The 24,284-nt window shown below is 41.2% G+C and overlaps 3 protein-coding genes across 7 annotated transcripts; all 3 read left to right on the plus strand.

Moving 5' to 3' along the window:
- The first annotated feature begins 805 nt into the window (after positions 1–805).
- Positions 806–5,963, plus strand: LOC146717616 (uncharacterized). 4 transcript variants are annotated; one of them, XM_085478569.1, is made up of 11 exons: positions 806–902; positions 1,244–1,301; positions 1,940–1,954; positions 2,049–2,179; positions 2,274–2,409; positions 3,059–3,343; positions 3,515–3,853; positions 3,955–4,139; positions 4,884–4,985; positions 5,089–5,187; positions 5,273–5,963. In XM_085478569.1, exons 2-11 carry the CDS (start codon positions 1,250–1,252, stop codon positions 5,492–5,494), a joined length of 1,566 nt encoding a protein of 521 aa, XP_085334695.1. In that variant the 5' UTR covers positions 806–902; positions 1,244–1,249; the 3' UTR covers positions 5,495–5,963. The 4 variants fall into 4 exon arrangements, with proteins under 4 accessions (XP_085334695.1, XP_085334692.1, XP_085334693.1 ...); XM_085478566.1 differs by lacking the exon at positions 806–902 and having other exon boundaries at positions 909–1,301; XM_085478567.1 differs by lacking the exon at positions 806–902 and having other exon boundaries at positions 909–1,301; positions 5,276–5,963.
- Positions 5,964–8,464: 2,501 nt separating this feature from the next.
- prpf19 (pre-mRNA processing factor 19) lies at positions 8,465–14,173 on the plus strand. Its single transcript, XM_085478570.1, has 16 exons — positions 8,465–8,646; positions 8,857–9,006; positions 9,485–9,561; positions 10,600–10,741; positions 10,890–10,963; positions 11,061–11,126; positions 11,225–11,266; positions 11,385–11,459; positions 11,548–11,623; positions 11,710–11,819; positions 11,941–12,096; positions 12,202–12,271; positions 12,359–12,532; positions 12,750–12,832; positions 13,143–13,248; positions 13,345–14,173. Exons 1-16 carry the CDS (start codon positions 8,628–8,630, stop codon positions 13,440–13,442), a joined length of 1,518 nt encoding a protein of 505 aa, XP_085334696.1. The 5' UTR covers positions 8,465–8,627; the 3' UTR covers positions 13,443–14,173.
- A 1,412-nt stretch (positions 14,174–15,585) lies between these two features.
- On the plus strand, positions 15,586–23,593 carry tcirg1b (T cell immune regulator 1, ATPase H+ transporting V0 subunit a3b). 2 transcript variants are annotated; one of them, XM_085478571.1, is made up of 21 exons: positions 15,586–15,730; positions 16,740–16,858; positions 17,014–17,092; positions 17,182–17,324; positions 17,437–17,532; positions 17,622–17,680; positions 17,756–17,882; positions 17,984–18,066; positions 18,164–18,257; positions 18,416–18,628; positions 18,728–18,878; positions 18,984–19,123; positions 19,825–19,982; positions 20,173–20,263; positions 20,367–20,485; positions 20,628–20,841; positions 21,326–21,436; positions 21,517–21,609; positions 21,710–21,830; positions 22,049–22,220; positions 22,754–23,593. In XM_085478571.1, the coding sequence occupies exons 2-21, from the start codon at positions 16,742–16,744 to the stop codon at positions 22,845–22,847; spliced, it is 2,475 nt and encodes an 824-aa protein (XP_085334697.1). In that variant the 5' UTR covers positions 15,586–15,730; positions 16,740–16,741; the 3' UTR covers positions 22,848–23,593. The 2 variants fall into 2 exon arrangements, with proteins under 2 accessions (XP_085334697.1, XP_085334698.1); XM_085478572.1 differs by having other exon boundaries at positions 15,586–15,714.
- The last annotated feature ends 691 nt before the right edge of the window (positions 23,594–24,284 follow it).

The following is a 24,284-nucleotide window of genomic DNA, read 5'->3' on the forward strand; positions in this document are numbered from 1 at the left end:
GCCAGAAGAGTTGTGCTGGGTGATTTCTATAGATTTCTATTGATTTCTATATATTAAAATAGAACAAAATGTCTTTATCATGTAGTAAAACTAAGATGTATCAATGAAATTGGACTTCTTATATTGAGAAATCTGAGGGATGTTGTCTACCTACTTAAGATCAAAGTAGGCTGTATGTGTAATATGGTGTAATAAGAGTTTGACATTCCTGCCATAGAAAATCAATAGAGCGTTTCTGTAAAGAGGAGTAAAAGAGATGAGTCCAAACGTGGTGACCAACTACAAGAAACATCTGCTGCGCTTGCCAACAAGGGTTTCTCCACAAAGAACTTGCTTATGTCGTTCTTGGGGATAAAACACTCACTCAATGACATGAAATCAATTTATTATTTTTATGTAATGTGTTTTTTCCTGGATTTTTGGTCCATATTCTGTCTCTCCCATTAAAATGAAACTACCATCAAATCTAGAGACTCTTTATTTCTGGGGAGCTGGAGATCAAGTAATTTTCCCTCACTGTAGAAACTAACAAGTTAATTTTGTTAATTAACTTTTGTTAATTTTTTAACAAGAAGGAAAATTTAAGTGAGAGGTGTTCCATGTCGCGTTATGATCTCTTATATTTTCTAAGATCATCTCATCATTTGCACGTACAGTCAGAATCTGACGAGTTACTACAGAAGTCTAAAATCTAGCAGCATAGTAAGAGGGAGGGAAAATATGTTCCCTTACAAGAACTGCAAAATGTGACGCACTTTGCGTATCAGCGGCCGAGAATACGACGTATCCATCGCCATAACAGAAGGGGGAGCAGTGGGCATGCGCGCTCTGCGGAGGTCGTCGTTATCCTCTTATCCTCATCCACAAAAACATTTTTTTTAAATTACCCTCACATCCTGCAGGTGAGTTCACATTACGCACAAACTGAGTAATCGTTTGTTGATGATCGGTAACTGATGACCCGGCAGCCAGTAGTAGCGCTACAATGGTTCAGAAGATGGGAAACATGCTGGACACCTGAGTGGACATGACTTCAAAGAGCGGACAGGACGTCATGGGGGGACATGAGTGTGTGCAGTGCGCTGAGTCCGCATCGACATCATTTGGGCTGTCGCTGAGCTCCCCGCCTTTTGCAGCTTGTTGATTAATGATCGCATGTCCCGTCTGGCCGCTTGTTTTCGGAGGAGGGTTGGTGTGAATGTCAATTACGTTTACAGATGAAACAATCCGCTGTCTTTTACAGGAGAAGATGTCCTCCTGCGTCCTCTACACTGCACTTTTCACCCTTCCTTTTGCACTGGGTAAGTGTGGCACCAGTTTTTAATAAGACTACCCGTAGTTTTTCTGTTTCTTTCTGCTTAAATAATTATTAATAATGCACTTACTGGTGCTTTATATTACGGTTAGGTTATTCGTAGTAAAAGTGAAGTCAATGTTACTATTTTAAAAAGTGACTAATTAATACATTTGTCGATAACGTCACCATTATCTGCAGAATGTTTCTAGAAAGCCATTTCATTAAAGGGTCTTGGATTAAATAAAACAAAGGCAAAGAAGAATGGCCAGCCCAGATTTGAAGAGCAGAGATTTTTGTTTTTTAGCACTTCAACTCTGAAATATAATTCTCACAAATATAAATTTCCAACATGCAAAACTATAATAAATGTGAGAGGTGCCCAGAGAAAATGCAGTGGAAAAATATGCAGTATAAAGTCAGTACGTGAACAGTAACAATTAATAAACGTGTACATATGCTGAATTAAAGAGCTTAAAAGTTAAATCACATAGCAGACTCTAAAAATCTGTTACAAAATAGATGACCTTAAATGACCTAATAACATAAAAGTAGGTCAACCTTTTACATATGTAGGAGAGTTTACAGTCCGTATCTGAGGTCTGAAGAAAATTATTAATTATGTTACTCGTACTTTTCCTGCAGGTTGGGAATTACTAGGTGAGTCAAAAGTCACATTTTACCGCTCATGCATCCTTCTTCTGCAGCACATGGTCTCCAATGATGTTGCTGACTTTCATTTGCACCTCGACAGGTGACCGAGAAAAAGTTCAGACTGTTTGCGTCGGGAAGGAGTTTCGTCTACCGGTGGACTCAACGTCGCGAATCGTGACTTTTACACCGTATCCCGACGGGCCGAAACGCATCCTGCTGGAGAAAACCACTGTGAGTGGACGAGTGTTGACACTTGGGGTTTTTTTGTGTGTGTGTGTGTTTGGTTGCTGTGTTGCCTAAAAATGGATCTGCCATGCAACTGTAGGTTAAGGACCCACGGTTTGAGTGGACCAAAGATAAGTCGTTAGTCCTGAAAGAAGTGAGTCATGCTGACCAGGGAGTTTATGCCAACAAGCTGTCCATGGGCTTCACCTACGAGACTGTCCGTCTGATCGTTTCGGGTATGACAGTTGCCTCTCTTTGGCGAAATTCATTGCTTTGTGTCATGATGCAAAAGAGCCAGCTTTTTCAATGATCTGCCTCTCTTTGCTTGAAACATTAAGTTATTTAATAACTTAATGTGTCCCTATGCTTTGATGTCATAGGCAATCTATTCATTGCCTTAAAGCAGAGAAGTTGTAGCAACTGTTCTGACTCCGTGTCAGGTGTGTTTGTGTGTGTGTATATAACGTTTGCCAGCCACACCCCTGCTGCATAAAAAGAGGAGAGGTTAATTGGTATAAATATACAGCAGGTGTGGCATTACTTTACCTGCCACTGCCCCCTGAACCAATCTTTCCCACCTCTCCTGCAGCTGAACACTGCCGTAAGCATGCATAGCCTACGAATGGTCCCTACACAAGTAATGTCAGGAAAATGTACTCATCAAAGTATCATAAAGAAAGATATATTATCACTTTTCTTTTCGTTTTGATTTGTGATCATTTACAGTACACTGATGTGTGTTAGGAGTGGGTCTTTTGCAATATCACTTTCCTTTTCACCAGTTTAGTTAAAAAGAAAGTAACTTTTGCATCTCTAAATTGTACTTAAATAAACTTGTTCTCTTTCTGTCTTTCACTTACCTCGTGGTTCTTCGTCTTCCTTCAGAATGCATTAAACCCTACCGCAGAAACTATGGGGAGACCTTTGAGCACAGCATCCCCGAAAATGGCTCCCTGCTGGAGTTCTCTCACCGGGGCGCTCCGCCTGAGGCTGTGCCGGTCGTGCTTTGGAACCGGACAGACCCCGAAACCGGTAACGCTGGCCGGGGGCGGCTGCTAAGAGGGGGGAAGGTCTGGGTGGCGGAGAGAGTGACGCAAGCAGACCAAGGCAACTACACCATGAGAGACGACAACGGGAAGGTGCTGGGTCGCAGCACCCTCACCGTCCGTGGTGAGCAGAGCAGAAACGTGGGTTTTAAGAAGCTGACTGACTACCTTTAACTTTGTGACTTTACAGTGCTAATGGTTTTGTTTTATCCTTCCCTTTCTATCTGATGCCCTCTCATACTTCCACATTCACCACTACTCCATTTTTCATGATTTTACACATGGATGGATGCAGGGCATTCCTTCAACATCACACGCTTTACCAAAGAGTCCATAATCCTGCCTCTATATCTTCCTCTTGCTCATGCCCATCTCATTTTTACCCCTGGCCATTTTCCTGATGAATCCTCCCTGGGCCCCTTTGACCCCAAACCCCCACGTGGCCCTGTGCAGCTCATCCGTGAGGGGCAGATAACGGACCATGACCTGCACTACAGGGGTATCATCTCACTGAGTAGGAACGGCTCCATCTACGAGGTGGTCATTGCAAGGCTGACCTCAAGGCATGATGGGCTGTATGAAGTTAAAGACAGGAATGGCAACCTGGTATCCTCCACCTACTTGCACGTGATCAGTGGGTATTGTGCCACGTTTTTGGAAGCATGTATCAATCAGAAGTTGTTTGATCCATAGTTGCCACTCCTCCTAAAATCCATGTGTCTGCCATCTTCTCAGACAAAAGGGGAGGGAGTTGGCGAGCGCTCCTCAAATCCGTTACTGTCCCTTCTGGCATGTTCGTGTCCCTGGCTGGTTTCATCCTGTTCATGAAACGTTACCCAAACTGTAGCCTCTCCCAACTCATCACGTGCTTTAGAACACACCGCACGCTGCCAGCCAACCCCCCGAGGGTCAACATCCAGGTGAGGAAACCAGGAGAGTCCACAGCTAAATAAATGATTACAAGCCGTCGAGCCAATCTTATTGCAAATGCATGCACTTTGACACCGACAGAAGCCACTTGTTGACGTTTTTTGACATTTCTTTTTTGCTCCAGAGAGTCTGATGAACTGAAGTATCTTTAAAAAGTATGGAGAAAAAAAACTTATGGTAGAAGCTCTTTATTCAGTGGGTATGTTTTATTTCAGATATCCATCCATCCATCCATTCGCTACCGCTTATCCTTTTCAGGGTCGCGGGGGGCGCTGGAGCCTATCCCAGCTGTCATAGGGCGAGAGGCGGGGTACACCCTGGACAGGTCGCCAGTCTGTCGCAGGGCTAACACACAGGGACAGACAACCATTCACACTCAGATTCACTCGCACATTCACACCTAGTGGCAATTTGAATTATCCAATTAACCTATCCCCTCTAATTATTTCAGATAATTTGTAGATATTTTTATATATTCTGTCCGAAGTATTTTGACTGAAGCTCCGTAGATGTCAGCGTGATGATGCCACACACATCACTAGCAAGGAGCAACCTGATATCACGGCTAAACATTTAACAGACACACCGGTCCACGATGATCACTAAAGGTCACATTTATTGTTTTTACGAGCAGTAACCGGTGAATTGTGGTGGTCTGTGAGTCGGATGAGTTCCTAGGTCTTTGTCGTTATTGGTTTATTTATGTTTGTGGGGTTTTGTTTTTTCTTTTGCAGCACTACAGTCCCCCCTCTCCTCAGCCCCCAGGTCACTACAGCTACTCTCAGCAGACTGGAACACCAAGAAAATGGACCCCAAGAGCCAGTCCTGTTCACACTGTAAGACTGATTAACTAATATAATCTTCTTCTTTTTTAAGGGAGCTAAAATCATTCAATTGAATTGTGTCTTTGTGCATATCTGTTGTTGTTTGTATTTCTAGGGTTATGCTCCGGTAACGGTAGGGTCTCCAAGAGCCGAGAACCAGGATGTGCACAGAGCAACAGCTGGGAGTTCCCCTAGTCATAACTTAACTGTTGAGGTAATACAGCTCTCCAGCTGTGAATATTTAGATGCCACAGATTATTATGATATTTGCTTAAGCTTGTGTCTTCATCCCTTGCTAGCAGGCTAAATCTAATGAGGACGAGGACAGGATTTCCTTCCCTGTGCCCGGAGCTTCAGACTGCCTCCACTCATCCGAGGACTGCGTTCAGTTCCAAATCAAAAAGGATGGAGATAAGGGAAGGGGGAACAAATCACAAGACTTCTTTTCCACGCTGCCACTAGACACAGACACCTCTGAGTCCTGCAGTATTTACACGTCAAAGAATCTGAACTTTTCATAAAAGAGAGAACATGGAGAAATCACACAAACGGTGAAGCTCCTGACCGAGAAGAAGAACCTCACCTGTGCCTTATGCACGGTTTTAATAGTTTGCTTTGTGATGTAATTTTTCTGAAGCATGAGTTAGGGCTGCTCAATTAATCGAATTTTAATCACGATTACGATCTGGGCTTTCAACGATCATTAAAAATGACTGAGCCGATTATTGGCCCCTCCCTCATTTATCCGCGACACCTTAAAGGCCGGTCCGTGAAAATATTGTCGGGCATAAACCGTCCGTGGCGCAAAAAAGGTTGGAGACCGCTGATTAAGAGGACCCGAGGGAAGCTCGGAAAGCTAAGCAGAAGTTATTTGGAGAGGAGAGTGACTGCCGTTGGTTGAAAAGAGAGGTAAAAAAAACTTCAGTGGTGTTGCACACTATTTTATATTATTTTTTAAAGTCATTGTTAACCCTTTAGATCCGGTCAGAGCAGCACTCCGTTTTGCATAACTATTTTTAAATCCCTGTAGAACCTGGACCTGTAAGCTAGCGCAATAATTTGTTTTGCATATGAAACCGGAGGAGTTGTACTTACATCTGATGCCATCAGTTTGTCCTCGGTCACGGTTTCCTTCCACATATAGCTTTGCAAAAACTGCATAAAAAGCGCTTGCAGGAACAAAAACATAATATTCCAGAAACACGCTTTGCCGATCCGATCAGCTGTTCGTAACACTTCCCACAGTTAAACAGACGTCAGCGCGAACTGTCACATGTCCGCCATTTCCTGCCCGAAACCGGAAGTGACGTCATTTTCGCGGAAATTGTAGTTTTTTTACTTGTAGGCCTTAAAAGCCTATACTGGTCATGTTTGACTTTTCTGAATAGTTTCTGGGATGCTTAGAACTCGAATTGCACTGCTGGAAATAGTTTATTTTGATGCTGTTTTCTTTGCAAATTTGCATCATAGGATTGTTTTTTCGTTTTTCCTGCAGTATATAAAAATTGATATATCTCCAAAATAAAACTATGAAGACACTCAAAATAAATTTCCTGTTGTAAACTATTTTTTGCAACTTTTTTGTATTTAAAGTTTTGAAGGATAAGCCTCTTAAATTTCTCCAAGTAGAAATATATGCAAAAAAAAACAAAAATGATTTTCAATTTTTTTTTGTAGTTTATTGTACTTTTTTGCAATTAATGTAGTTACTATGGACTTAATGCATACATATTATTAAAATATGGGCTATAATAGTTGTATAGCAACTTGAAATGCTCCCACAAATGGCACTACAACATGTAAAAATATAATATAAGCTCTGGCGGACTTGGTTCTATGGTAGGTCTTAAAGGGTTAAATAAATATCGTCAAATAATCGAGATCTCAATTTCAGTGAAAATAATCGTGATTATCATTTTTGCCATAATCGAGCAGCCCTAGCATGAGTTGAGCATAATCCTTCCTGTCTCATATTGTACTGCCTGATGGTGCTCCTGAAATCTCCTGCCGTTACCTACCTCCGGACCCTCAGGACCAATATGATCTGCACTGCTCCTGTGTTTAAGACAGTCTCTAGGGCTACCCACCAGTTGTTGTGGTAACGTTTGATAAATTTCATTTTTCAATACTGTACAGCAATATAGACTTAAGTTCTCACCCATCATGTTGTCCATACTTAATTATTATTCTAAATAGCTCGTCTGCATTTTTAACAATTTATGCAGTGTATTAAATCTTTGGGGTAATTCTACTTATAATAGTTATGTGACATGTTTCACCAAATACTGCAGTTAATATTTGAATGTTGTGTGCAGGATAACCTTTTATCCCCAAAGCTTGTAATATTTTCATAATGTCAAAATGTCATCACTCAAAAAATAAAAAAATAATCTTTAAGAAACACATTTTAGATGATGTCGTCTTTACACTGTATGTATATTGGCCACCCAGGGGTGGTCCTCTTCTCTTTGCTCTTCTCTCTCTATGCAAATGACTGTTTCTCAAAAGACCTGTCAGTCAGAATTGTGATGTTTGATGACGGTCTGAAGTCGGCCTTATCAAGGACACAGATGTGGAGTTGAACAGCTGGCCCTGTGGGGCAGTCAGATCAGCCTAGAGCTGAATACGCTCAAAACTGTAGCAGTAACAGTGGAGTTGAGGAGTCCCTCTCCATTATGCCTGCTTGCCACAATCTTCCAAGATCTAAAGTGGTCACTCCGTATAGACACTATTATCAAAAAGGCAGAGCAGAGCCTGCGCCAGCTCAGGAGGTTCAACCTGCCTCAGGAGGTGATGATCTATTCAACTCTGGAATAATCCAGTTTGTTCTCTGCTCACTCATGTCGGTATTGTTTGGATCAGCATCCATGCAGGACAAGAACAGACTATGATGGACAGTGAAGTCTGCAGGAAAAACAAATCCAGAGTCAGGACACAAGCAGGCAATATCACTCCATACCCTCTGGTAGGTGCTACAGAGCACCATTTGCCCAAAAAAGCAGCCATCTGTACAGTTCCTTTCCACAGGCCATCACTCTGATAAACATTTAGGACACTCACATAGTCTCTGTATTTAAAACATCCACCATACCTGATGCTGAATCAAAGCATACTGTATATACTGTTCTGTCCTGTTGTACATAGCTATATGCCGTATATATATTTATAGTCAATCCTCATGGATATACTGTATATATACTAACTAGCTGTCCATCTCTTATTTATTCCAACAGATTTGCACTCTGCAACTTTGGACTATAAATATGCCATAAATGTATTATTGTCTGTGCCGTGTTGGTGTCATGTTGTTACTCTGCTTGTACGTTGGCTACTCTGTCATGTACACTGAGTGCAAAAACTCCTTGTATGTGTACACATACTTGATCAATAAAGCTGATTCTGACTCTTGTGTCGTGAGCGTCTATTTGGCTAAAACTCGTTCTCGTTCTCCTCAGCGCATGACGGTAGGTGGCAGAGTTTGGGACATTGAAGCTAAGTCAAAGCGTAGAAGAAGAATCTTCGTTGTAGCGGCAATGAAAGAACAGCGTGCTACTTCCAAACAGAAGTAAAGTCTACCTTAGCTGCAACAACTTTAAAGTAAAGCGCGAGCTTAAATCACAATTAAGACGAGACTTGTAGGACTCTGCCTGGAACATGGCTTTGGTTTGTGCAAGTAGGTGAAGCTGAATTCATTGATATGACGGAGGCCGGTTAGCACGGTACCGCGCTAATGCTGCTAGCTGATTTAGCTAGCGTTAGCGGCCATGCAGCACCGCCTTCTGCTTTTATATAGTTCAGCGAGCTCTCTTTTTTTAATTGTGTGTTTATTTAAATTGCTGGTAGTTATGTGGTGTTAAAAAGCCGGAACTGAACTCTTTTACAGTTTCTAATGAAGTGCCAGAGCACCCGTGCGTCTCTCCGGTGTCCAACCAGGTGTTTGAACGGAGGCTGATCGAGAAGTACATCGCAGAGAATGGGACGGACCCGATGAACGGACAGCCGCTGTCCGAGGAGCAGCTCGTAGACATCAAAGGTGGGTTTCTGGGTGTTTTCTATAAGTCAATAGACCGTAATAAAGCTCATACAGAGTAATGCTACTTCCGTGAGAGAGGTCGTTATCAGTGGCATGATGCTCGGCTTTGGTTTAGTAGGCTGAAGTTTGCAGGCGTGTTGCATTGTACTGTATTGTATTTATCATATAAAAAAACCAAACAATACCTGAAAAATTCAAGTGAAGCGGAAAAATAAAACCTTCCAAACAAATCAACTTTTATTTTCAACTTCAGAAGAAGCAGAATATTCTACGTTTTAATTTTATTTGTGTGGCCTTCAGGGGTGAAGCAAACCTCGATTGGTGTTCGTGAACTACTCTTTGTGATATTCATAGAAACATAGAACATTATCAAGATTTATATATGAAAAGAAAATCAGTGCGTCATATGCCCTTAAATACTCAAATCTCATTGCAAATAAGCCTTGATAAGTTACTGAAGAGGTTTCCTGTCTTTTAGTGGCTCATCCTATTAGACCAAAGGCACCATCGGCAACCAGTATTCCTGCCATTCTCAAGTCCCTTCAAGATGAATGGGTAAGTCCTGTAAACTCTGAGATATCAAAGAACAGAGCACTTTATACTGTATCTATTGTATGTATCATTTTGTTTTTAAATGGATTTTTCTTATTAATGTTTAACACTACATCAACAACACATTACACACACACAACATTTAAGAACCTTTAAACAAGTAGGGAGTCAGCTATTAATCAATCAATATAAATTAATAATAATAATAATAATGGATTGGATTTATATAGCGCTTTTCAAGGCACCCAAAGCGCTTTACAATTCCACTATTGATTCACTCTCACATTCACACACTGGTGGAGGCAGCTACAGTTGTAGCCACAGCTGCCCTGGGGCAGACTGACAGAAGCGAGGCTGCCATATCGCGCCTTCAGCCCCTCTGGCCAACACCAGTAGGCAGTAGGGTAAAGTGTCTTGCCCAAGGACACAACGACCAGGACAGAGAGGTCGAACCGACGACCTTCTGGTTACAGATCCGTTTCCCAACCCCCTGAGCCACGGTTGCCCCAAATTAGTTATAAATATGTAGAAGTAAAATCAATCTGTAGGGTGTTACATAGTTTAACAATTAAAAGTGTGTTACAGTGCACCATTTATCCCTCTCTGGCAGTTTTTAACAACAGGACAGTTGTTTTGGGTTTATTTTGTTTGTTTGTTTTCAATTGTGCATTGTATGATGGGTCACAACACATTATTATAAATCTAATCTGTGCCACAAAATAATAATCTAATGGAAGATTTGCCCCTTTCCTTTGTTGAATTGCAAGTTTTGTGACAAACCCTGGGTCTTTAGAATCAATTTTAATTCATTTCTATTAGTAGAGGATCAAAAAATATGTTTGTTTGGTACATTGATTTAAATAACTTGAATTCTTTAGCTGAGACCAAAAAAGCGAATTCGATCTTGTTATCCTCCTTTTTTCATTTAAACACATATTCCAGTGAGTCTGTTTGTTTTTGTTTGTTTATCTTCCTTTTTTAAAATTTGTGAAATAATACATGTGCTCCTTTCTCACTTTTTCCTTTTGATATCTGTTCTAGGATGCTGTAATGCTTCATAGTTTCACCTTGCGGCAGCAGCTGCAGACTACTCGCCAAGAACTTTCACATGCCCTCTATCAGCACGATGCCGCCTGCAGAGTCATCGCTCGACTCACCAAAGAGGTCACAGCTGCAAGAGAAGGTGGGTCGACAGCAGTTTGGGTTTCTACACAGTTATGAAACATGTAGAAATGGCTTTAATGTGATCGTCTGGTCCAAATGAACCTGGATTCATTGATATTATGTGTGTGTTTTATTTATTTTAATGAGTTGATTTCTTCTTTCCACAGCTCTTGCCACGCTCAAACCCCAGGCCGGATTGGTTGCCCCTCAGGCAGTGCCCGCCTCTCAGCCAGCTGCAGCAGTGAGTAGCTGGGCTTTATTTTCAGCTGATAAGACAATGATCAGACTGACAAATCATGCCATTTAAACAATATTTAATTCTGCCTTTTTTACACCAGGGGGCTGGTGGAGAGCCTATGGAGATTAGTGAACAAGTGGGAATGACTCCAGAAATCATCCAGAAGGTAATATTGATTTTTTTTTTTTATTGATTTTTTTTTTACCATTATGACCTTTGTCATAATTGCTTGATGGTTTTAAATGTGCTTTTTTCTGTTTGCAGCTCCAAGACAAGGCTACTATCCTCACTACAGAGAGAAAGAAGGTATTATATTTCTCTTGTATTTAGCTGCTAATGTGCAAACACTTGTTTTGCCACAAGCTCTGTTTGTGCATAATTTACTCTCGCTCTCATTTAATTGCTTTACTGTGGTTCTCTACAGAGAGGCAAAACTGTCCCAGAGGATCTGGTTAGAGCCGAGGATCTTGGCAAATACCGCCAAGTGGCCTCCCATGCTGTAAGTATAGATTGTGCAGGATCACGAGGATGCGTTTGTTTCACAGAGCGATCCAATGTATCAACATTCTCTCTTATGTTGCTTTCAGGGTCTTCATAGTGCCAGTGTGCCGGGTATTCTGTCTCTGGATCTGTGTCCCTCAGACACCAACAAAGTGCTCACCGGTACACTGAATCAATCTTTCATTCTGTATTTCATTTGCTGGGATGCCAGACAAAGAATCTGATATTAAACCTGTTCTATCTCCCAGGTGGAGCTGATAAGAACGTGGTGGTGTTTGACAAGAACGAAGAGCAGATCGTGGCAACGCTTAAGGGTCACACCAAGAAGGTTACCTCTGTCATTTACCACCCATCTCAGGTAACATGTCCTCTGAGAACCTAAATGCAAACATTCACCTCCATTTTAATGGAGATGTGACTAACACGATTGTTCCTTTAATCCGCTGTTCCTCACTCGCTTGCCGTCTTTTCTCTCCTAGTCTGTGGTCTTCTCCGCCTCTCCAGACACCACCATCCGTGTGTGGTCTGTCACCGGGGGCAACTGTGTGCAGGTGGTGCGTGCTCACGAGGGAGGCGTCACTGGTCTCTCTCTTCATGCTACTGGAGACTACCTGCTCAGCTCCTCTGAGGATCAGGTGCGTGCTTGAAATTACCGACAGGCCATGAACTTAATCACTGAATGATCGACCTTTTTGCCATTAAACTGCTTCACCGCTCTAACTCTTATTTTTATCCTGTAGTACTGGGCCTTTTCTGATATCCAGACAGGCAGAGTCCTCACCAAAGTTACTGATGAAAGTGCTGGCTGTGGTAAGTTTCTCTTTGCTTGCTTAATGCGTTTGATAGTCATAATAACAGTCCTCTTCCAGGCATAATGTTTCTGATTGCACCCCTCAGCTCTCACATGCGCTCAGTTCCACCCTGATGGTCTCATTTTTGGCACTGGTACTGCGGACTCCCAGATTAAGATTTGGGATCTGAAGGAGCGCACCAACGTGGCCAACTTCCCCGGTCACTCTGGACCTGTCACCTCCATTGCTTTCTCTGAGAACGGATACTATCTGGCCACAGGTGAGACTGACTTGATAGCATTTTTTGCGTAGATTAGCCGTCAGTCTGTAATGTGCATAAACTTGTAGAGCTGCATGAACATTTTCTTTAGAGTATCAAAAGTGACTTGTGCATCAATGACTTGCATAGTTTTGGAGATTTCCCCGTGTCTTCAGCCTTACAAGAATAAAAATGGTGTGCCAATAGAAAAAAATTAACTTATCCTCGTTTGCTCCAGGTGCCCAGGACAGCTCTCTGAAACTGTGGGATTTGAGGAAGCTGAAGAACTTCAAGACCATTACTCTGGACAACAACTATGAGGTAAGAAATTTGGGATTTCTTCTTTCTAAAGGAATTTTTTAAGTGTTTGAGAAATAGTCTTAGCATCACCTGTAGGCTGTCATTGCACGCAGAGATAAATGGCTGTGGATGAAAAGTTGCATGTATAATTGTCAGGGTGCTGGTGGGTGGATTGTTTTAACTTCAGAAAGAACCAGATTATCAGTTTTTCACTGCGTTCTCTTTATTTTTACTAAGCCGAACTCCAGCGTTTCACTGTGGACCAGCTTTGAAGTTGTCCAACCCATCTTAGGTTTGCTTCTGAGCCTAATCCATTCATTTTTTGTTTCAGGTGAAGTCCCTTGTGTTTGATCAGAGTGGTACCTACCTGGCTGTAGGAGGGTCTGACATCCGTGTCTACATCTGCAAGCAGTGGTCTGAGGTCCTCAACTTCACCGGTATGAAGACAAACAAAAAAAAGTCAAATCTCTTTCGAGATTTTCAACTAGTATGCACGTGACATTTACCCCTGATCTTTTTCTTTTCAACCATAGACCATACAGGATTGGTGACTGGGGTGGCCTTTGGAGAGAATGCCCGGTTCCTGACTTCTACAGCAATGGACAGAAGCCTCAAATTTTACAGTTTGTAAAAAATAAAAGCAGAAATTCAAGATGAGGGGAGGAGGGCAACTAAGACGAGAACAGTCTGTGTCAGAGCTGCCGCTACCTCCGACACATTCATTATCAGAAAAGGAAGAAAAAAAGAAATCTGTGCTAACTTTGCATCTTTTTTAGTGAGTCAGTCCTCATATCCAGTGAAGAAATCTGTGAGATTGTCAGCGATTTGAAGCAGCATGGTTAGTGCGACATGTTTGTTGGCTTTATGTGTTTGAAATCTAAATGATGTAAAATGACATGAAAAGCCTCTAAGTTCCTTTCCTGTTTGCCAGCAATTATGATTTTACTGTAGTATTTTCTTTTTTTTGTGTATGTATGAAAGGAGAGGGGGTCTTTGGAAACTATTATTGCTTCTTAGTGTAGACCAGCTTCATTATAATATCGTTAGGGTAAGATAAGATACATCTACAGTCATGTACAGTGAGATCAACAGGTGTAAGAAATTGATGTACTTCTGTGAAAAACCTTTGCCACATTTCATTTCCTGTTTTATTGATTCCATTTAAACATTTTTGTCTTTTGTTTTCCCCCTGGGTGTGTATTTCTTATTACCTGCTGTTTTACCTGTTGCACATCTGCCCTTTTACAATTAAATAAAATATCTTTTGTATTGCCATACAAGTGTCTGTCCCTGTGGGGGTCCTCAGCTAGAATGGTTACTTTGTAGATACATCCAAAATATAAAGTTCCTTTCAAATCAAAATGCATTTTACTCATTGCTTTCTTGATGTTTGAGCTTTATACCAAACAATGAGAGTGATCTTTATTTTTGATACAGTCGCGGTCACCGGTTCACATACAAGGAGGATTGGCTTGTTTTGTGTTTTTTACCCTCTTTTACGTACTTGCATTGATATTTGGTTAAATGTTTCCTTAGAAGGGCTTGCCTTGAGCAGACAATCTAGGTATCCATCAACAAGCTTCAGTTGAGCTTGAAGGTCTTGATTTTGGAGCAGGACCCTTTTTTTTTTTTTTTTTTTTTCTTTCTTTCTTTCTTTTGACTGGCATCCTCAGTCTGTCGTGACGTAACACTCTAAAACTCACTTCACTGTGGACAGTGATGCTGCCTGTTCCAGCAGTTTCCAGTTTAATGGCATGCTTCATTGTAACCATTTTCCTCTTATCTGACAGTGACAGTTCAGGTCTTCCTCCAGACATACATGCAACCCCCCCCTCCCCCCCTGACAAAGTAGTGACACATTTGCATAACAAATCCCTTTTATGTTGGCAAAGAGGAACTCATGATCACATGAACAAGAAGTTAATATGCGCTGGCCTTTTCAAGTAAAAAGACAGAACCTTCAACACCAATTAATTAAAAGACTTGATTGTGTGTGGATTAGAGGAAATCCACAATAAATTCAAACATGCACTGAGTTCTTGTTTTTTTTTTTTTTTTTAAACCATTAAAGATCTATGCTGTACAATCATTCCACCCTAGAGAAAGAATAGCTTGAAGAAATCAAAACGGCCATGGTTTTCACGCCTATGATACATATCTGCATGCTTAGAGGCTGTGATTTCTACGCAAATCCTACACAACATCTCAGTTGAATTTTAAGTGTTCATTGTTGTGAACTTCTACATTCTTCCTTTGCCTGCTGCATAATAATGAAACTACTAAGAAAGGAACTATTTTTCAGTTTCTTTAAATGTAACAGAACTGAATTAAAAATCACTTTAAATGTATGGTTGACTTTTACTTTGAATAGTGTCCCTAACGTTAGCATGTATCTTTTGGAGACATCACATGCTACAAATTATGGTACTGACCTTGGTTTGTATGTATTTAATAAAGTTAGGAGAGGAAAAAAACAGGGCAGGTCTGGGTTTATCAAACGCACGTGACTGCGGTTTCCAGATGACTGTACACGGCCAAACCAGCTTCTCCAGATGAGCTTAACTCTAATATCAAACCGTGAATTATTAATAATAAGCTTCTGACTTCCTGTCAGACTAAAATTCTAATAAAAAAGAACAAAGAAAAATATCCACTTATTGGACTCGTTACCGCCATTAAAGATCCTAAAATCTCGACCTCTCGCGGTGGAGCGAGATTCAAATGGTAACTATCACGTGCCTCCTGCAGTAACGTGACTCTCACAAACAGGAAGTGCGGAGCCAGAGAACTTCTACCCCAAGTCTCGCAGACGCGTCTGCTTTGTCCAGGTTAGCAGTCCCGGGTCAGTCCGTCCCGCTGGGTACCAGACTGCCTGACAGACACCAGGTCGAACTGCAGCGGAGGTAAAGAGCCAGACAGGTGAGGTTTCCGACATTCAGCTCAAATCTGTGTTTTTATCAAGCGGGTTTATCTCCTATAGTTGTCGCCGAGACTAAACCAAACCCCTCTGTTACTTTTCTTTAATGTGGCTGATATTAATGGGTTAAATATTTTTTAAACGCTTCAGTGTTTCGGCTTTTCCTTCACTGGAGTTGTGTGCTAGCGATGATAGAGAAAACGAAACTTTGCCCCAGGCAACAAAAGCTGAAAAGCAGAGACAATAGTCGATAGATCGAAGAAGACCCGAAGTCAAATGCTTTTTCCTTAACAGCATGGATCTTTTTACATTTATAAACTGAAGCCATGCTCCTTTCATGTAACATCTATTTTATGATATAAGTAATTTTGTATATATTCTTAGTGGTCGGTTTCTCACCCTCATGACACTCTTAACGCTCAGTTTATGAAGAAACTGTTCCAATTCACCGCTCATTCCTCCAAATGAATGAGGTTAGTCTGACTATAGTGCGAGCAATGCTTTGAAAAATGATCCAGCGCTATAAGCTTTTTTAAAAAAAGGATCAAACACTGTAACCTTCATAAAGGGGGGGTTTACTGTAGAGCGCTTGTACAAAACAGCTTTGTATGTAGCTAGGGGAAAGCAGTAATAATGCACCTTATTGGGCCCTTCTAAAATATAGTAATGCTTTTTAATATATATGTACATCTTTGATTAATTTATTTAACTAAAAAAGAGTCCCTGTGCTAATTTTGGCAGACACATGTACATGCAACAATGGAAACCCCACCTGATCATCTGGTCAGGAGGACCTGATGCTTCCTCTTTCTTAAGTTTCCACTTAGATACTTCTGCACTGAGTAGTTTTTATTGCTCTAACTGAAAGTAGATGCCATCTGTTAACACCATTGTCTGTCTTTTTTTTTTTTTTTTTTTAATTCATATTCCTCTTTATATGGTGCAGTACTTTCACTCAGCTGTATCCAGAGGACGGTGTGTGTGTAAAGTTGTTTCTTTGGTGTTGTACAGACATGGGCTCCATATTTCGCAGCGAGGAGGTGTGCCTGGTGCAGCTCTTTCTTCAGTCCGGCTCGGCCTATAATTGTGTCAGCGAGCTGGGAGAGCTGGGCCTGGTTGAGTTCAGAGACGTGAGTCTATTAAACCCTTTATTCCGTTCTTCTTCTTCTTGGTGCAGTTCATGGAGTCCAGTGCAATTGTTAACCTGCAACAGACTGTGTCATGGGTTTTGGTGAAGGTCATGTAGACTCGCTCAGTAACCTTATTCTCTGCTCTCCGCTTTCAGTTAAACCCCAACGTGAACTCCTTTCAGAGGAAATTTGTCAGCGAGGTCAGACGATGCGAGGATCTCGAGAAGACTTTCCGTGAGTACTGACTCATAATGCTCCCCTTTACATTTCCATTCATCTTCTTTATTTTCCATGATTCATCATCCACCTTTTCCACCCTCCAGACTTCTTGGAGCAGGAGATAAATCGCTCGCCATCCTTAAAGGGTCCACTCCCTCCTCCGTGTCCGACACCTTCTGCCCCTCAGCCCCGTGAGCTCATCACCATAGAGGAGGAGAGCGAGAGGCTCGCCAGGGAACTCAAGGAGGTGAGTGCCAAAATAGAGCCTGAGGAGTTAGTCTTCGGTTTTTTGCTTAGTGCACCACGAGAGACAGAACAATTTTTGGGATTAATGAAATATCGTGTATGTTTCCTACTAGGTATCCAGGAACAGAGATAGCCTTAGGGCTCAGCTGACGCAGCTCTCCCAGTATCAAGGAGTCCTGACCAGAACTCACTCTCTCACGGCGTCACACGTGGTGAAAAACTCCATTTCTGCTCCATTTTCTGTAATTGTTGTCATGAGGAAAACTAAAAAAGAATGTTCTCTGTCTTATTCTCACAGGTGCCACCTGCAGTGGAGAGCCAAGGTCTGTTTGATAACCGCCAAGATGTCCGACTCAGGTAGGTCTCAATTAAATGTTAAAGAGTAAAATGTTGTCTTTTTCCTCTCTATATAACAGTTTTCCTCTCCCTCAGTTTTGTGGCAGGAGTGGTCCACCCCTGGAAGGTGCCCTCGTTCGAGCGACTGTTATGGCGGGCGTGTCGCGGTTACATTATTGTGGATTTTAGAGAAATGGAGGATCGACTTCAGCACCCTGACACTGTAAGAGCTCGGGGAAAAGGAGAGGGGATCGCAGAGAGTTTCTGCTGTGAGTTTCATTCCAGGTGTTTTACCACAGCAGTTTGCTCTTTCTCCATTTGCAGGGGGAAATGGTGCAATGGACCGTGTTCCTCATTTCCTTCTGGGGAGATCAGATTGGACAGAAAGTCAAGAAGATCTGCGATTGGTGGGGATTTTTTTTTCTTTCTTTTATTTTTGAGATTCTGAAACTGCACCTTGCTGTGTTTTGAACTTGAATTTCTTTGGATTTTCCCTCCTCGCAGCTTCCGCACTGAGACATTTGCATACCCCGAGAGCTCTGCTGAGAGAGAGGAGGTTCTCCAGGGACTTCAAGGTAGAATTGAAGATATCAAATCAGTGAGTGATTTTCTTTTGGTTTTTGATACTACATATTCACATCAAAATAATTAAAAGACTGTAATCTCTGGTTTTATAGTTTCTACATAGGATATTATATTACAGTGCTTCTAGAACATTCATCATGCCTCTTTTTGTGTTTCCTTCTGCGACTTCAGGTGTTGTCACAGACAGAAAGCTTCTTGCAGCAGCTGCTGATGAAGGCGGTGGCCGTTCTGCCCCAGTGGAAGGTGCGCGTCCAGAAATGCAAGGCGATCCAGTCGGTACTGAATCTCTGCAGCCCCTCTGTCACTGACAAATGCCTGATCGCTGAGGCCTGGTGTCCCACCGCCAAGCTGCCTGAACTGCAGAGTGCGCTGAGAGAAGGAGGGGTGAGACAACAGATGAGCAGAAACATAGAGCTGTAAAAAGCACAGATGAGCAAATCGCCTAATTTCCTGTTTTTATCCCACCCTGTTCTCTGACCTCAGAGGAAAAGCGGTAGTGGGGTTGACTCTTTCTACAACCGCTTGCCTTGCTCTACACCTCGACCTACTCTGTTTCCCCTCAACTCCTTCACAACAGGTTTCCAGAACATTGTAGATGCCTACGGAGTGGCAGCCTACCGTGAAGTCAATCCAGGTGCGTCATTAGATGACATAAATAATTTCTTCATGAAATGTGTTCAAAGTGAAGTCTTTCAGGTATTTGTCTTTGGCTAAATCTCGTCTCTCAATGCTCCTGCAGCATTGTTCACCATAATTACATTCCCCTTCCTGTTTGCGGTGATGTTTGGGGACGTGGGCCATGGTTTACTGATGACTCTGACTGCTCTCTGGATGGTCCTCGAGGAAAAGGATCCCAAACTTAGAAACAACAACAATGAGGTAACTTAGGAGAGGAGACACTCTGTATTTAACAAAATGTCTAACTTAAAGGCAACTTAATTTCAGACCAAGCAGCATCAGTAAAACAACAGACCACATTTAGATTGTTCCTCTGTTCCACAGGACCTGCTTGTCACCACACTAATAACCAAATGAACTCACTTCCTGTTTAACGGATGCCCCAAAAAGTGTACTGAAATTCCAGAATGCTTTCATAATCTGCGTGAGCCAAGGAATCCGCCAGTACCTTGTAAATTTTGCATGTGGTTTGAAATTTGCATGCACAAACATGCCTCTGGCTTCATTCTTTTAGTGGCATTACAAGTTGAACCAACATGAAAATCACCGAAGAGAAAAATGAGAGCAAAAGTAGCAATGGTTTCTGTGACCTCAATTCCAAAAACGTCATAGAACCTAAATAATAACAAAACGCATTCATTTGCAATTCTCATAAACCTATATTTGATTCACAGTAGGACATAGAAAACATGTTAACCGTTTAAACTGAAAGCATGTACCATTTTTAAGGAAAACAAAACAAAACATGGCAACAAGATGACGCAAAATATTTGGGACTAAATCATTGCATTCTGTTTTTTGTCACACAGCTTCCCATTTATGTTTAAATGTAAAAAACAAAAAACAAAAAGTCAAATAATTCTAATGTACTAAAACATGTCCTTGACCACTTTGTGTGTCAGATCTGGAGGATGATGTTCGGTGGAAGGTATTTGATTCTGCTGATGGGACTGTTCTCCATCTACACGGGAGCCATTTACAACGAGTGCTTCAGCAAAGGCCTCGCCACCTTCAGCTCGGCCTGGCACGTCGGCCCAATGTTTGAAAAAAACATATGGAAGTAAGAACATTTTCGTGTATTCACCCTGCTTTTTTTTTTTTTTTTTTTTTCCAACAATGTGTTTATTGAGTTTTTAGTACACACAAAATACAGGTCAAATAAATCATAAACAATAATATAATAAGTAATATTTATTTTCTGTTTACTCCATTTTCAACACACTTTTTTACCTTCGTGGGGTCTCTTTCAGTTCATCGGTGCTGGCAGGGAGCCAGTACTTATCCATGGATCCTGTTGTGCCCGGCGTTTTCACAAGCCCCTATCCATTTGGCATTGACCCGGTGTGCCCATCATATTCATTGTCCTCCAATCAAATATGGACATAAATATGTATATATATGTCTCGATTGTAACTCCAGTTATTCTCTCTGATGTTGTCGTCAGGTCTGGGGGATGTCCAACAACAAACTAACATTCCTAAACTCTTACAAAATGAAGATGTCAGTCATCATCGGCATTATTCACATGACTTTTGGAGTCTGCTTGTCATTCTTCAACTACTGGTAAATAATCTTTACCCTTTGGTTGCATGTGTTTCGCTTGCACATGTGTTTTGTGTGTTTCAGATTAGCTCTGTGTTACCTTCACATCCTCATGTTCTTATCCTTGTTTCTCCCTGGTTGTTGTTTTTTTCTTTTTCTACAGGCACTTTCGCAAGTTCAGCAGTTTGATTTTTGTGCTGATCCCAGAGCTTTTCTTTCTGCTGTTTCTGTTTGGCTACCTGGTGTTCATGGTGGTCTATAAGTGGGTTGCTTACGCTCCTTCTCAGTCCAAAAGTGCTCCCAGCATACTGATCCACTTCATAGACATGTTCCTGTTTACGGAAAACCCTGACAACCCTCCGCTTTATCATGGACAGGTGTGTGCGTCGTTTGTGAGCTTCACTAATAGGAACATATCGGGTTTGCTTTATTCATTTTCTTAGCTTCCCACTTCCCGAAACGTGTGTGTTAGTTGGTCACACTGAGCAGTAGTTATCATGAAATCTTATTATAAACTGAATGATAGTCTTTATGTATGTTGTTACCGTATTTACATCTTTCAGTGGTTGTTTGTGGTTTTTATTTTGTGAAAGTCTAGCATGTAAATGCAGCACTGCTTTGGCAGGTCAAACCCCAGATGCCACATCTATTACAAGCACATGAACACAATAAGGGACTTTCCAAATATAGTAATCAGCACTTTAACTGCATTATCAAGCAACAGTGATGTAGTTGTGTGTCCGTTTTGTTTTTTGAATGACAAAAATGCTGCATTCATTAAGTAGATAAATACATGCAAGCCCTGAACTGAATAAATTAACGGTCAAACGAGGTTAACCTCTTCTCTGTAACTCTGTGTAGGCTATAGTGCAGAAGGTCCTGGTGATACTGGCTCTGTGTTCTGTGCCATTCCTCCTCCTTGGGAAGCCCACGTTTGAATACATTATGTTCAAGAGAAGACAACGTCGAGTCGTGAGTCTGCGTTTGGTTGGATTTTAATTCCTTTTATGTAGCTGCATTTACTTTTCTGACTGATCTTTAATTCTCTGCAGCATCTGGATGAAGACAGGCGTCCACTGGTGTCTGACGAAGGCTCGATCAATGTTCATCAGGGGGAAGTAGAAGGAAGGCCGCTAGTAGAAGAGGTGAGGGTGAAGCTAGAGTAACTAAATTAGTTTACCTGTTTTAATACGGTCTGGTGAACTCCTTTTGTTTTTGTTTTTTTTGTTGTTGTGCTTTCTGTAGGAGTTTGATGTTGCGGATGTGTTCATGCATCAGGCCATCCACACCATCGAGTACTGCTTGGGCTGCATCTCCAACACAGCCTCTTACCTCCGACTCTGGGCTCTCAGCCTGGCACACGCACGTCAGTGGCACTGCACATACAAACACAATGCTTATCTTCATACTCACATGATGCACACACACACACGAGACTTCCTCTTTTAAAGGAAACTTACTCATACTGTTCTTCTTTTTATTTATTTTTTTTAATCCATTTTATTTCTCTAGTTATACACACTCATGTTGTTGTTTTCCAGCCAGCTGTGATTCTCTAACAGTGATTCACTTGTGTCTCCACAGAGCTGTCAGAGGTGCTGTGGGAGATGGTCATGCGTAAGGCGCTGACGTGGCAAGGTTACGTGGGAGCTGTAGTCCTCTTTGTGATTTTCGCCTTCTTCGCTGTGCTGACAGTCTGCATCCTTCTGGTCATGGAGGGGCTCTCAGCTTTCTTGCACGCGCTCCGTCTGCACTGGTGAGAATGACAGAAGGGTTGAGACGAAGGGGGAAAATAGCTTTGCTTAACTAAGATTTTTAAAAGAAATAGGCTGTATGATTGGACTGGGTAAAATCCTGAACCACTTTTTAATTTCTTTTTTATTTCGGAGTGTGTGTCAGGTTTTATGTGTCTGTGCATTGTTTAAGCCAGCAATCCATGGTCACATGTTTTTGTTACATGCTGGTGTAAACATTGCACTCTATTTGCTGTCTGTCGTGTGACAGATGTAGTGAAGGCAATGACTGTGCTAAACAGACTTTACAGCTGCCTCTGGCAATAACCCTGCATGCAAAGTGGAATTTGACTGTAGGAGACACCACCTACAGTATGTAGCATTAATGCTGTAGTTTTCTCAGGATGGTGGTGCTGGAGAAAAGATTGACTTAACCTTTAGGAACAACAAGTCAGACTATTACCAAAAAAAAGTCCACTGTAGAATAAGAGTATGGTACTTGCTCTGAGGTTTCTGTTTGTTGCTGGAGATTGACTTATGCCCGTCTCTTTCACAGGGTGGAGTTTCAGAACAAGTTCTACAGTGGAGATGGTTACAAACTCACCCCTTTCTCCTTCACATCTATAATAAATGTCTCAAACCCTATATGATCAGCCAACGGGTTATTCAGGGTTGCTAGCAAAGTTAATTTATGTGTCTATGAATCAGAACGACCCTGTCTTAACAACGGTACTCGACCTTTGGTTCCCTTTTGCTATGAAAGGGTTTAGTTAACTTGCACAATGATCGATGAATGATGTACTCTTATTTTTGCATCAGTAGAATGATTCCCTATACGTTAATTTACCACTATATCATATCATATATGAAACATATATTTTGTATCCCCATGCTAATTATTTTTCAAAGTGTAATGTACTGCTTTCTAATTACTCTATCAGTAGCATGAGAAATTGTTGGTAATCATGTGCTTTTCACTCTCTCAACATTTATAATAAGCATCAATTTTGAAAAGGGAAAGTACACTAGTGAATGGATTTGTTTTGCAGTTTAAGGGAAAGTTTAAGTTTTGACCTGAAGTATTAAAGTGCAAGTTCTTTAGAATTCTTCAGATAATGACTTGGATGATTTTTATGAGCCAAAGATTTTCCCACATTGTCATGTCTTCCAACAACACCACACCAAGTATTTATTGATAAATACATTTTTCTCGGGTGCCTTACTAGGACTGTTTGTTTATACATTATGTGTTATGGACAGATGGTGTCTTCTATTGTTAAACCACCACTTTGTACAAAACACTGCAATGGAATGAATTTTCCCCTCCCTGTTTACACTGTAAAATTGAAGAGTTTTCAGCAGAAAATAAATTAAATGTTGAGTTTTATTAAATGAAGCACTTGAAGTATCTGTTGCCAGCTGAGTGATACCATTTATATGCCACAGTACTGTTTTGAGAAGTTACCACAGATGAAAGTACTGTGCAGAAGTCTAGAGGAGCCAACTGTTAATGTTTCATATTTGGCTTCTGAGGAACATTTTTTGTCTTTAGGTCGTTTTTTCTTAACAGCCTGTGACAAAAAAAAAAAACGATTTTTTTTTTCCATTTCTTTGATTCTATCCAACATCACACTAAGTATACATTTTATTTTTTGTACCAACAAGGTGATTCTCAGTCTGTAGCAGCATAACAATGATCCAAAACACAATAGGACAACTATCAGCCATGGCTTGACCTCAACATTACTGAAGTAGTGTGGGATCATCTTGACAGAGAACTCAGCAACATCCAAATGAGAGCTTTGTTTGTCCTTCAAGATGTCTGGAAACTATTTGTGAAGACGACTTAAATAAATGACAAAAAAAGCTTGACTAAAAGAGTTCATAGAGTTCAGAGTTATTCCAAATTTTGACTTTCAAGCTCATAAGAATTGTAAAAACTCTTGTTTTTGTCTAATTTACTGTATTTCTATGTATGTTTTCACGTTTCAATAAATCACTGTACTAATTTCCCATTTTCCAAGTAACATACAGTATAAGGAAATGAGGGGTGGCTCGAGACGTTTGCTCATTAGTGTAAAAGATGT

This window comes from Copadichromis virginalis, linkage group LG2 (assembly GCF_057382275.1).
Source record: "Copadichromis virginalis isolate Kocher_CV1m ecotype Utaka linkage group LG2, C_Virginalis_male_GT1.1, whole genome shotgun sequence".
Taxonomy (NCBI): Eukaryota; Metazoa; Chordata; class Actinopteri; order Cichliformes; family Cichlidae; genus Copadichromis; species Copadichromis virginalis.